The following is a 14,175-nucleotide window of genomic DNA, read 5'->3' as shown; positions in this document are numbered from 1 at the left end:
ATCCCACATATATATACTACACACAACATCTATTGTTAAGATAGTATAACTCTACAATACTGTTCATGTCTTAGGAGTTCTCACATCAATTTCACTCCTCTCTTGTTACGACAGGAACTAAGTGCATTTAGCAACAAGAGCATACGACATTTTGCAAGGACAATACGTAATATATAACATATCGATCCGTTTCCAAGCCTAACCCACAATCAGTTTAGCAATTTGTTCGATTCACTTTCATCAAGGACTTTTCATACTCCACTGCAATTCAACTGAGGATACCATCTTGCCAATACTGTACCAAAAACATGCATAATGTATCGAATGACTGGTCACGTGACACCTACTTTGCATGAAAATGAGTGAAACCTCACATTTCATAAATAGCAGCCATGGCTCTCCACAGTACTACTGAAGCGGACTCAAATAAAACAATTCGTTGATGGCCCACAATTCAGTCATTCGCCCTGTTTGGCATTTTCCTGTCTCTGTCTCTCTGTCTCTCTCCCTCTCTCTGTCTATCTCTCTCTCTATCTCTCTCTCTTTCTCTTTCCCAACCCAGTTTCAAATCATACATGTCCTTGTTAATTCACATTAAAGTACAATGATGTCCAATGTCGTTCTGCATGTGATGTGTGTTGAAAGTTCCACAAATACCTTTAGATAACCAAAAACAGAATAAAACATTAAAAGCAGAAAGGTTTTTCTTTGACCAAAATCAGGCAATGCGGTGTCATTTTTGCATTGAATATTATCAGCGCTGTGCAATTGTGGTGGCTGAAGACATGGCACCCCTTGGGATTTAGAAACCTCCATACCAAGCAAACCTTCCAACAGCATGCATCATCTGCACAGCATAACCACAATCATGGCATTCTGTACTGAGAAACCAGATTATCGACTCTATACGTCTGATTAATCGCATGCATTACCTAACTCTGTCATTAAACATCCTCAGCATCCAAGAAATACCAACCGTGAGGAAAAATATTTAACCTTGTCTCAAAAGTATCAGCAAACACTAGTACGTTTTATGACCACTGCAAACATCCACAACAATAAAAATCGCTAATCAGGCGTAGTACGTTGGTGACAACTGAGCAAAGACAGCCAAACCTGGCAGGAATTTCACAACAATCATTGCCAGCCAGTCACATGGTGACTCGTTTAAAGCACGAGAACCAACTGCAACTTGGAACAAAAAGTACTGGTGAAGGGATAATAGCGCGCTTATCATCACAGCATTCAAAGTGCAAGAGATTGAATTTCGAGGGAATGAGACAAGATTCAGCCAACAGAGCATTGGCTTCACATTAAAGCACTGCGGAGAGAGAGAAGAGAGAGGAGAGAGAGGGGAGAGAGAGGAGAGAGAAGGGAGAGAGAGGAGAGAGAGAGGAGAGAGAGAGGGGAGAGAGAGGGGAGAGAGAGGAGAGAGAGGAGAGAGGGGAGAGAGGGGAGAGAGAGGAGAGAGAGGAGAGAGAAGAGAGAGAGAGAGAGAGAGAGAGAGAGAGAGAGAGAGAGAGAGAGAGAGAGAAATAAAGAAGGTGAGAGACAAAGAAAGAGAGTGACAGACAAAGAGAGAGACAGTTTGAGAGACAAAGAGAGAGAGAGAGTGAGAGACAAAGACACACACACAGGCGGACGTGCGCACACACACACACACACACACACACACACACACACACACACACACACACACACACACACACACAAGTGGACAAACACACACACACACACACACACACACACACACACACGCAGAGGTGGGGACACACACACACACACACGCAGAGTGAGGTAGACAGACAGTGGGAGAGAGAGGGAGAGGAAAGGGAAGAGAAGCAGGATGAAGATTTGGACTGTGGTGGGATTCCCAAACCTCCTTGAGTGCATCGTGTGCTCCTCCATGCTCGGCGAGGCGGAATGGCAAAGACTCATTCATATTTCCCAGGTGAATCGCGAACGAGCTCGTCGGACCCCGAAGGCTCTTCCGAGCAACGCGCACAGATCAAGGTGGGCGAAGCGAGAGTGACGCGATGGGAATGGATGAGGCGCTGCAGACCCGGCACCGCACAGAAGGTGTCACCAGAGAACGACGAATGGAACGGGGAGCACAGTGCAGCTCACCACCGGCAGGGTCAAATGGGCCCAAAACAGAATACAAATAGGGGAATAGAACGAAACAATATGGAAATAAAGATTGCAGAACACACCAGGTGGCCAATGTGGGTGAGAAATCGCGGCACATGATGAACTCACAACCAGGAAGTGTTTCACACGACAGGCCAGGTAGGGTGTTGTACACCGACTACCTCGTCTGAAGAATGCTGCAAACTCAAAGTCAAAGCAAAGCAGATGTCGAGCATCAGAAGAAGGAACAGAGGAACATTACACAACCTTGAGAAAACAATGAAAAGCGTTCAAAAAGTTCTGCTTATGACATACTGTACTTGCAATAGTCGACACCCCAATGTTTTTTTAAACACGAAAAGACATTTAAACACACACCCCGTTGCGTGTGTGTCAGTGTGTGAGTGTGTGAGTGTGTGAGTGTGTGTGTGTGTGTGTGTGTGTGTATGTCATTACATCAATCATTAAAAAGCATTTAAAAAGTTAAATAATTAAATCATTAAATTAATTAAATCATTAATTAAATCATTTGCAGCAATCTTTAAATTATTTCTTTTTAAGTTGAGGAACAACCAATACTGTACAATTAATTAAATGCATTTTTAAATAAGAATTGAAAAAGAGAAATAAGAATTGAAAATCATAAGAGATAGAATTGTGAGAAAAAATAAAAACAAAAAAAAACAAGATCATTGTGGTGGTATGTGTGTGTGTATATATATATCTATATATATATATCTGTGTAGCGTCTGTCATGTGTTGTCTTGTGTTGTGTTGTGTTGTGTTGTCACTGAACTACTTTCTCAAACTTTTGTGAAATCGTACCAAACTTCTGGTATGCACATATCTCTCCCGTCGGTGTGTCCTAAGGGTATTTGTTTTGAAAAAATTTCCAATTATTATTAATTTTTTGGGGGAATTTTTTTTTTTTCAACTTCAATTGTTTATAAAATGTGATATCACGTATATTACAAATACATTTGTGCAAAATAATTGTTTGAATTATGATTGGTTTAAACCATGACAAAACGGCAACTCTGGTACAGTCATTTATCTATATATCTACACATCTGGGCAGTGTCTGTGTTCTCACTTAACGACTCCCTCAAACTTTTGTTTCCGTGGTTGTGAAGTGTTTTTAATAACGTTGTGGTGGTTTTGAATCACGTGGTGGTTTTGAATCACGTGGTGGTGAGGTATTTTGAATTATGTGGTGGTGAGGTGTTTTTAAATCACATGGTGGTGAGGTGTTTTTAAATCACATGGTGGTGAGGTGTTTTTTAATCACATGGTAGTGAGGTGTTTTTAAATCACATGGTGGTGAGGTGTTTTTTAATCACATGGTAGTGAGGTGTTTTGAATTACGTGGTGGTGAGGTATTTATAATTACGTGGTGGTGAGGTGTTTTTAATTACGTGGTGGTGAGGTGTTTTTAATTACGTGGTGGTGAGGTGTTTTTAATTACGTGGTGGTGAGGTGTTTTGCATTACGTGGTGGTGAGGTGTTTTGAATTACGTGGTGGTGAGGTGTTTTGAATTACGTGGTGGTGAGGTGTTTTGAATTACGTGGTGGTGAGGTGTTTTGAATTACTTGGTGGTGAGGTGTTTTTAAATGACGTGGTGGTGAGGTGTTTTTAATATCGTGGCTGCGAGGTGTTTTTTTTAAACGTATTTTATGGCTGTGAGGTGTTTTTAATTTTGTGGTGGTGAGATACTTTTGTTACTTGTTTTATGGCTGTGGGGTGTTTTTATTACGTGTTTTATGGCTGTGAGGTGTTTTTATTATGTGTTTTATGACTGAGGTGTTTTTAATTTTGTGGTGGTGAGGTATTTTTATTACGTGTTTTATGGCTGTGAGGTGTTTTTATTACATGTTTGATGGCTGTGAGGTGTTTTTATTACGTGTTTTATGGCTGTGAGGTGTTTTTATTACATGTTTGATGGCTGTGAGGTGTTTTTATTACGTGTTTGATGGCTGTGAGGTGTTTTTAATTTCGTGGTGGTGAGGTGTTTTTATTACGTGTTTGATGGCTGTGAGGTGTTTTTATTACGTGTTTTATGGCTGTGAGGTGTTATTATTACATGTTTTATGGCTGTGAGGTGTTTTTATTACATGTTTGATGGCTGTGAGGTGTTTTTATTACGTGTTTTATGGCTGTGAGGTGTTTTTATTACATGTTTTATGGCTGTGAGGTGTTTTTATTACATGTTTGATGGCTGTGAGGTGTTTTTATTACATGTTTTATGGCTGTGAGGTGTTTTTATTACATGTTTGATGGCTGTGAGGTGTTTTTATTACATGTTTGATGGCTGTGAGGTGTTTTTATTACGTGTTTTATGGCTGTGAGGTGTTTTTATTACGTGTTTTATGGCTGTGAGGTGTTTTTATTACGTGTTTGATGGCTGTGAGGTGTTTTTAATTTTGTGGTGGTGAGGTGTTTTTATTACGTGTTTTATGGCTGTGAGGTGTTTTTATTACGTGTTTGATGGCTGTGAGGTGTTTTTAATTTTGTGGTGGTGAGGTGTTTTTATTACGTGTTTGATGGCTGTGAGGTGTTTTTAATTTTGTGGTGGTGAGGTGTTTTTATTACGTGTTTGATGGCTGTGAGGTGTTTTTAATTTTGTGGTGGTGAGGTGTTTTTATTACGTGTTTGATGGCTGTGAGGTGTTTTTAATTTTGTGGTGGTGAGGTGTTTTCATTACGTGTTTTATGGCTGTGAGGTGTTTTAAATTACTTGGTGGTGAGGTGTAATTGTCCCAAACTTCCAGTCTGCACCTACCCCTCCCCTATGTGTGTGCTGAGGAGTTCTTTCTTGAAAAAAAAATCTTCAACCTAAATTGCCTATAAAAATGTAATATCACAAACACAACAAATACATTTGTGCAAAGTAATTGTTTGTATTACGATTGGTGTAAATCATGACAACAAAGCAACTCAGGTACAGTCATTAGCCTCAGCAAAAATAAGCCCGTTCCTCAGTAACGACGCTTGGTGAAGCGAGCGCAGAGAGCCGAGCTAGTATATATATATAGTGGGGCAACTTAGCATAACAATTGTGCATTTTGTGAGGAAAGCACCAAATTTGGCACACTAGTAGACTATCATATTATGAAAAGATCTGGATATTGGGCCATCTCAGATTCAGAGATTTTTTTTTTGCAAGATTTCGATTCGATTGGGATCGAAGAGACCACCTTCTTCGTCTTCTGTACAGTGAAGTTGCCAGCCCTGAATTCTCTGGCTACATCTGGGTGCTTCATTGGGAGTGCAACCGTGTCCCTCAGGTGAACAGGGACCCACCTGGCATAGTGTATGTGGTCTAAGGCATGGAACCATGGGACCAGTTCCGTCAGGGCATCAAGGTACATCGTGAATGAAGCCTGCCGCAGAGAACGCACGTAGACCAGTACCAACATCTCTAGTTCCAGCACAGTTGCCCAGTACTGAAAGTTGGGAATGTCTTCTCCTCTCTGGTGACACCAGTCTTCGAACTCAGGCAGGTCTTCTGCATCATCAGCATATGTCATACAGTGGCGTTCATACGCACGGTGTTGCAGGATGTGCAGTGCCGCTGCAGTGATTTGATGAGCTCTTCTTGTGTGGGTGACGTGGGCAGCTCGCAGGAAGGAGTCGGCCATCCCTGGCGTTGCAATCTCAGCTTGCAAATCTGCAAACCTTGCAAAAATCAAATCTCTGAATCTGAGATGGCCCAATATCCAGATCTTTTCATAATATGATAGTCTACTAGTGTGCCAAATTTGGTGCTTTCCTCACAAAATGCACAATTGTTATGCTATATTTAGCTTAGCTGCCGGACTAATATATATATATATATATATATATATATATATATATATATATATATATATATATATATATATATATTGTTGCGGTTTTGAGAATCCTATTTGTAAATATGCCCCTCTAGTAATTCTTGTAAATACCTCCGTTTTGTGTGTAAAGGTCAAAGATCATCCCCTTAGCTAGTCCATGTACAAGCACGTAGGCCACCATAGACCCTTCTAAATAGTTATTTCCTTATTATGTGTATCAGTTAAGGCTCTGTCTCCCATTAATTGACACTGCATTGCACCGAATTGAAATAAGATAGGATCCCTCCGACACCCCCATCGCCTCCTAAAAAGCGCCAGTACGGCGGCGTGCGCCACTACTGCTTTGGGCGGTTTTCTTCACCCCAAGACTCCATTGAACACGAGGTCATCTCGGAGCAGAAGGTGGGAGGAGTCAGCCAAGCGCCAGGAACAAGGCGTGGCTTTGCCAACGCCTCCTCAAGGGGCGGGATCGGTGAGCCCTCGCGACCAATCAAGGCCGAGGCGAGCTCACCGGTGGGCGTTTCCAACAGGCCGGCGGCTTGATCGCCACGCGCCTCATAAAAGGGGGTGGGGAAGGACTGCGGAGTGAGATGCGGGAGATGCGGCAGATGAGTCAGATAAGCGAGAGACCTCCGATGAGCTTTGAGTCCACCGCAGCTTTGAGTCCACCGCAGCTTTGAGTCCAACCGCAGCTTTGAGTCCACCGCAGCTTTGAGTCCACCGCAGCTTTGAGTCCACCGCAACTTTGAGTCCACCGCAGCTTTGAGTCCACCGCAGCTTTGAGTCCACCGCAGCTTTGAGTCCACCGCAGCTTTGAATCCACCGCAGCTTTGACCACCGCAGCTTTGATGGCAGTTTCGACCGCGGCCGCGACGCAATGCCGCCGTGCGAACATGATTGAGGAGGGTCGGCGGCTGCTCACCTCGAGCCACGCAATCACACCAACCGGACCCGCATCCTTCCCGCCCTGTGATCCCACCTTCTCGTCCGTCCAGCCATCCACCTCCTGCCATTCATTTCTGCTTCATTCCCCGTGTAAGTCTGATTGTCGTCTGTCCTTTGTGTTGTCCCTGGGAATAAGTAAGACTGTATAGGTAAGCTAGTATTGCACTGTGTCTTCTTCTGCTTGTCATTATTTTCGAATTTTTCCTTCTTCCTTGGTGTCTTTGGTCTTGTAAATATTAGTAATAAATCCTGTTATTTCCTACCTTCGTCTTCTTCTTCATGCTCGTCCGGTCATCTTAGTGATTTCTCGATTGAGTACCTGTGGCACGATTTTGGCCAACGTTTCGGAATCGGGTTAGTGAATGCTAATGGCTCGAACTTCGGGTTGCTAAAAACCGCTCGGCAACGAGACCATCTAAAACCGTGGTTCGAGCGGGAGTCCCTCCCCTGCTTCGCGGTCAGGAGTGGCACTCAGGTCCTTGGGACTTTTCGTAGACCAAATACCCTGGCTGCTCCCGACCGGAAGGAGCGTTAGGACCCTCAGGACTCACGTCGGTCAGTCGCGGACAAGGGGATTAATCCCCCCTTGGTAAGGGGAAAAGGGGCCGACGTTGAGATCCGTAACAAATTGGTGTCAGGAGCGAGATTCGGACCTGAAGTGCGCTTAGCGCACTCAAAATTACGAGTGGCCAAAATTTTATTAAAACACCACTAAATTTTAAAATCGTGCCATGGATAATCAAGGCGATCGGGTGCCGGTGGGGGAGATAGAAGGGGTAGAAGCGACCCAGGACTCCAGGGAAATGTATATGGGGGAGAGAGAGGAGAGCAAGGAGGATGTGGTTGCGGGGGTATCAGGCGCACAAGATGGCGCCCTCGCGCACGAGGTTGCAGCGGCACCAAATGTCGCCGCGCCCGTGACCGTAGCAGCGCCGCCGATGGACTGGGGCCTATTCATGCAGCAAATAAAGGCCTTTATGGTTAAGTCGGGTGAAGAAATGGAAGACAGAAGGAGGGCTGACAGTGAGAAAATGGAAAGCAGAATGATGGGAGCAATGAGGGACGAAGCAAGGGGCACCAGTAAGCAATTGGGAAATCAAATCGGAGGGCTAGAAGCCAAATTTGAGGGTTTAGACAGTAAATTTGAGGGTTTAGACAGTAAATTTGAAGGTTTAGACAATAAATTTGGGGGTTTAGACAACAAATTTGAGGGGTTAGACAACGGGATAAAAGGGGTGAAGAATGGGTTAACGGGGTTAGAAAACACAATGGAAGGCAAATTGAGGGAAATAGGGGAGCAATACGCCCGGGAAATTAAACAAATGGGAGATCAGATAGAGGAGGTGAAAATCGGGTTAGAAACCAAATTGGATGCCCAGAGGAATGATTTGGAACAGATGAGGGCAGCATCTACCAAAGAGATGGGAGAAATGGGGGAGGAGATCAGACGAGGTGTGGGCGAAGAGGTCACGGGGGTACGCGAGGAGGTAAAGCGGGGTGAGGAGCATATGGAGGAAAGAGGTGAGAAATAGTACGGCTAGGTTACAGGGGGGCATAGAAGACCTGACAAGGGGAGTAGAGCAGCTGACGGTGGGACAAAAGGAATTGGGGGAGCCAGTGAAGAAGACCACTGCGGTAATCGGGGGGTTGAAGGCGACACAGAAAGAGATTAAAAAAAAGAACTCATAGCGACAAAGAGGGCATGTCAGATGGTACATGAGGGGTTGACAAAGAGGTTGGACGAGGTAACAGAAGCAATGGAGATGAAAGAACGGGGAGTAAGGACGCACATAGAAACGACCAAGGTGGCATTAGAGGAAGAAATTGAGGAGGCACACTGGGAAATAAAACAGGTAAAGCAAAAATTAGAGGAAGTGGAAGAGGGGGTGAGTGAAATTAAGAAGAGACGGAGGGAAACTCAGAAGGAGATAAAGGAGGAAGTGATGGAATATGTTCAAGGTCTGTGCTCAAATCGTGATGATGTGCTTACTGACCAAATAAAGAGTTTGCAGGTGGCGGAGGAGGAGCGAAGACAAGGTGCCGAGGTGAGTGGCGATATACTCGGAAATGTATATGGTGTGAGGGGAGATTCAGTCAGCTTGGGTGTTGGTTTAGACCCGGGTGTTCGTGAGTGACCAATGGTGAGGTGTATGACTGGTCCGGAGTGTATGGAAAGAGGAGGTGTGCAAGGAGGTCCGCCATTGGGGAATGCGGAAGGTATTTGTGAGCCAGCATGTGCAGCGGTGATCGGGTGTGTGCAAGAATGCACCCCCATGAGTGGTACGGAGTATGTACCGAGAGAGAGTGTGAGGTGTGTGAGGAAAAAGTGCGCGCCGAGGAGTGAGTGTGCTGTCGAGAGTGAGTTGGTCGTGGCGCGGGTGCGGGGGGCACATTGAAGCGCGTCATGGGGAGTGTTACAGGGGATGTAACGGAAGAGTGCACACCTGTGGTGAGTGTTACGGAGGGCGTAATGGGAGAGTGTGTGCAAGAGGATGCGCGAGAAAGGTGTGTAACAGAGGAGTGCATGATTACAGAGTGTGCTGTCGAGAGTAAGTGTGAATGCGCGACCGAGTGTGGTGGTGAGAGTGACGAAAGTGACACGGAGCACGAGTTGGTTGTGGCAGGTGAGAGAGAATGTACACCTGGAATGAAAGGATGCACACCTGGAATGGTCGAGCGCGTGTGGGAATGCACACTTGAGTTGGTAGTGAAGCACGTGATTGGGTGTGCAGATGAGTGCATACCCGTGGTTGTCACAGAGGATGTGACCGAGGAGTGGGCGCGAAGAGGTGTGTTGATGAGGTGTGCGAACGACAAGTGTGTGCCAAGGTGTGCGGTGGTCAGGTGTGTGACGAAGTCTGTGAGCGTAATGAGTGTACCTGGGGTGTGTGTAAGAGAAGGTGCAATGACGGAGAGTATGGAGACACCTGGATGTGTGAATAAGGGACGGAACGCGTGGTGTGAGCATGCAAGTGAAGCATCGACGTTAAACGGAGCAGCGGTTAGATCTACTTTTAGCCGAAGCGAGCCCTCGGTTCGTGCCGGACTTTGTGTGCAGCGGGAACCAGCGGGGATCGTAACCACGGCAGTTTCGAAAGAACCACCGTGCGCAATCCATGCCGGGCCTCGCTCCGAACTGTCGCGTCCGTGCTCCGCTAAGCGGAGCGGGCGGGCCGGTTCGCGGACAGGTAGGAAGGGTCGGCACGGCGACCCCTTGTGGTTGCAGCGTTCCGGCCGGCCGAGATTGGGGCATCGGACGGCTCCGTGCCGAGATGGTGCGTGGAATCTCGGCCCGAGTAAGCCTCCTTCCCTGCACCGAATGCCGGACGGATCCAAACGCCGGCAACGAACCACCCGCATTCATTGCTCGGCTTTGCGAAGCTGAGCTTTGGAAATGTAAAGACGAACCGAGGCTCAAGTTAAAGGACATTTGGTAGGGATAGGGAATTTGTGATTGGCAAAATTTGATTGGCAACTGATTGGTAAAATGATTGGCAGAGATTGGCAAATTTTGATTTGCAGGAATTTGATGGCAAAATTGATAGTGGGAGGTACCCGATGTCATGGGATGGCAACTCTGTCATCTCTCACATCCAACTGGGGGCACATGAGCTATCGTTTTATGGGGTTTGGCAGTGAAAACTAGCCCGGGAGGGTTAGGATGATGTATAGGGACCTAGAGATGACCATAGGTAACGGTAGAGGTAAGTAGCGACATTGGACAGGTAGCCGGGGACATCGAGGTTAGAATGGATGATAACGACGTGGGATGTGCGTAGTTTAAAGGGAAAACGGGGAGCACCAAGTTAGAAGGAAACTAGTCAGATCAGATGATGCTGTGTGTGTGTGTAAAGGTGTATTCAGTAGCGTATTGTGAAAAGTGTGAGGTGATTGTGTTACGTGGTCCCCTCGGTGAATACCTGGTCTCGGTGACCCCCGGACCGTGAGAGGAACTTCGCCAGCAAGCTGTATTATATATGCGCTTTCGCCACGCAATCCATATGAATTTCACCCAAGAGACAACTGAGGTTCAAGGATATATTTCCAATGGTAATGATACCATACAATTTCAATGACACAACCACGGAGATTTTCCCCGAGCAATCAACAATACACAACCATCAACAATTCCCAACCCACAATCAATTCCCTATGATTAAGATGGCCATCTTATATACGTGTGTCACGGTGAGTACTCACGACCCCCGTTTGGTCTCGGTCCCGCACAATGTCTCTGGGCCCCTCCTGACCAAGATGATGGTCGGCGTCGCCGCACTCGGGCGGTTGAACGAACCCCGGGTGGACGTGTTTCCACCGGGCAGGTATCGTACCAGGCACCCCGGCTACAGCCCCTCGTGGCCACGCGAAGCGGGGACGGGAAAGCAAGCCAAACGCCCCACGCCGCTTGCCAGGCGTGTTAGGCCCCAACGGGCGACCCGTACGCGTCTTTTTAGACGGTGTCGCGAACGGCGCCAAACGCTGGCTCGGTGCACGGCCACACGACAGTTTGACGTCCACCGGGCAGGTATCCGTCCCGGTAACTCCTCTCGCCAGACAGGCTCGGGAACGCCGCTTTTCCACACGGCTCAATCAATCCCACCTTTGTCGGAGCGGGGTGAGGAAGAAGAATACCCGTCCTTTTTTCCTCGTGTCTTTTCCTCTTCCGTTTCCGGTCACTTCCGTTTCCGGCCACTCTTTCAGAAGGGCTCCTGACCCTCCAACCACAACAACTACACAACAACTTAATATACTACACACGGATAAGCAAAGACCTGAATGGTAATTCACATACATTCACATAAATATGTAACACTCCCCCCCTTCAAGAAAGAAAGTTTGAACCCAGCGAAAACTTTCTTTGCCGGCCAATTTGGAGAAACAAACCAGATAACTCAACCCCCCCACATTATCAGTTCCCCCCGGGCACAGTTATCACTTAAAAATAAAGCAACCAAAATTTCACCACAACCCCTCCAGATTACTCACTCTGGACTAAGCACCAGCAACGACATTGTCCCTGCCAAATCAAACTCCATCTCATGACCCTCTGACTTTGACCGTCAGTTTCTTGTGAATGAAGGTTAAGGGGTTGATCAAAGATCCAAAGTTAAGCCACTCGATAGCACTTTTTCCGGGAGGCCAAGCCGACTATTCACTACATGGATGCCTTTAGGAACGTGGAGTTCACGGTTAGTCCGTGCAGGAAAGTTCTCTACATGGGCGCCTTGAGGAACGTGGAGTTCACGGTTAGTCCGTGCATGAAAGTTCACTACATGGACGCCTTTAGGAACGGCGTTCACGGTTAATCCGTGTAGGAATCTTGGCTCGGCGGCTCCGCCGCATTCAGTGCTTCAACTTCTCAGAACTTCCCTAATACTTAGGGTGGGACCACTTGTCCCTGTAGTCCCATGAATAGCGGTCTCCTTCTCGGCCACTACTTTGCCAATCCTTCCTTCGGGAGCGGCCGTAACTCAGGGAGCCTCCAAAATAATATTGATTGCCGCCACCACCAAAACTACCGCCCAGTTGTCCTCTCCTGTAGACCTCTCGACGCCTACGAAATGCCTTCCCTACTGTTATGGTCCGACCCTCCAAATCCTTGCCATTCCAATTCTTCTCTGCCTCTCTGGCGTCTTTTGTGCTGGCAAACGTGACAAAGCCGAACCCTCTTGACTGTTGCGTTTCCCAGTCTCTTACCAACCGCACTTCCACCAGCGGCCCATATCTGTTGAAGACAGAGGTCAGAACTTCTTCCTCTGTTTTGAAGTTCAGTCCCCCTACAAATAACTTGGCCCTTTTGTCGCCATCCCGAGCTGGTGTGGCGTTATTTTCCCTGCTGGGCTCTTTACCAACCCTCAGGTTACCATAAACTTGACCCCCGGCCAAATCATTCCCGATAACCACAGATACACCCTCTACAGGAAGCGTGGCTTGTAAACCGACGGTGACCGGTCCTGACACCAAATCGGACTCCAAATGGATGACATGAAGGGGAGCACTAACACCGCCCCCGATCCCCTGTAAACGAACACTATCCCCCGTTGCCGTCTCCTCGGACCATGGCAAAATGCCTTCAAGCATTAAAGATTGATGTGCCCCTGTGTCCCTCAATATCCTAACCGGTTTCCGGTTAGTCGAGGCTCCATCCCGTGACACAAACCCCTCTGAAATAAATGGTTGGTAACCCTTTTGATGGCGATATCTCACAATGGCCATTGCGTTTGGAGTCGTAGTAGTCGGACTCCGCTCTGGGTCTTCGCTTTTCATGCGGTAACAACTGGACATCAAGTGTCCAGGTTTCTTGCAAAAAGCGCAAGTAGGCCCGGAGGAAAAACTAGTGGTCTGCCTCGGGCCCCCCGAACTATAAGTTTGTCTTGGGCCCGCATCCCTCTGATTTCGAACAGGTGGGGTATCATAGTTGTCCCCATAATCATCTCGAGGCCGCCGCCATGTATGGTCGTTCTCCGCACCTGCTGTTCCCCACCTCCCCTGCGGAGATCTAGGCGAGGAGTTAGGTTCGTGGACCCCTATTCGGTGGGTTAAGGCATAATCATCTGCCATGGTGGCTGCGTCCCACAACTTTGGCACTTTCTTTTCCTGCAGGTACACTTTGATGTCCTCGTGGACACACTGCTGGAATTCCTCCACCAGGATCAAGTCCCGCAATGTTTCGAAGTCTTTCCCGACTCCTTTTGACTCACACCACCGATCAAACATGTTTTCTTTCACTCTGGCAAACTCCACATGGGTCTCACTCTCCCTCTTCCTGGCATTCCTGAATTTTTGCCTGTAAGCTTCCGGAACCAACTCATACGCTTTGAGGATGTGCGTCTTCAGTACCTCATAATCTGCACATTGGTCCATTGGTAGCGCCGAATAAATTTCCTGAGCTTTCCCCACCAGCAAACTTTGCACGAGTATGGTCCAGGCCTCCTCCGGCCAGTTTAATTGTCGAGCCACTTTCTCAAAGTGTGGAAAAAATTTCGCGACTTCTTTTTCACTGAACGGTGGAACCAGCCTCACATGTCTGCCCACATCCCAGGTTTTCTGGTAAGGTGTCGACCCCGTCAGCAAGGGTGGTGCCTCTCCCCGTTCTCTCATTAACTCCAGCTCCTTGAATTTAATTTCTTGCTGAAGCTCCATGTCACGTTCCTTTAATTCCCTTTCCGCTTTTCTCTCCTCTGCTTCGAGTTCCCTTGTTTTCATCCTTTCTTCTGCTTGTTTCTCTTCTCTCCTCTCCTCTGCTTTCCTTTCTTCTTCTGCTCTT

The 14,175-nt window shown here is 47.1% G+C and overlaps 1 protein-coding gene across 4 annotated transcripts in view; it reads right to left on the bottom strand.

Moving 5' to 3' along the window:
• The window catches only part of LOC137429915 (electroneutral sodium bicarbonate exchanger 1), a 192,901-nt gene that overhangs the window by 96,899 nt on the left and 81,827 nt on the right, over window positions 1-14,175 (bottom strand). For 2 of the 4 annotated variants that reach the window (XM_068120286.2, XM_068120284.2), the window contains exon 1: window positions 1,880-2,048. The exons of the other annotated variants lie outside the window; for them this stretch is intronic. In XM_068120286.2, coding sequence (XP_067976387.1) covers window positions 1,880-1,942 — 63 coding nt within the window. In that variant the 5' untranslated portion in view covers window positions 1,943-2,048. Of the gene's footprint in view, window positions 1-1,879; window positions 2,049-14,175 lie in introns of those variants that run through there. 4 annotated transcript variants of the gene reach the window in all.

This window comes from Myxine glutinosa, chromosome 6 (assembly GCF_964187855.1).
Source record: "Myxine glutinosa chromosome 6, kmMyxGlut1.1, whole genome shotgun sequence".
NCBI classification, from domain to species: domain Eukaryota; kingdom Metazoa; phylum Chordata; class Myxini; order Myxiniformes; family Myxinidae; genus Myxine; species Myxine glutinosa.
Note: the sequence above shows the minus strand (reverse complement) of the source record. Positions and strands in the feature narration are given on the sequence as shown.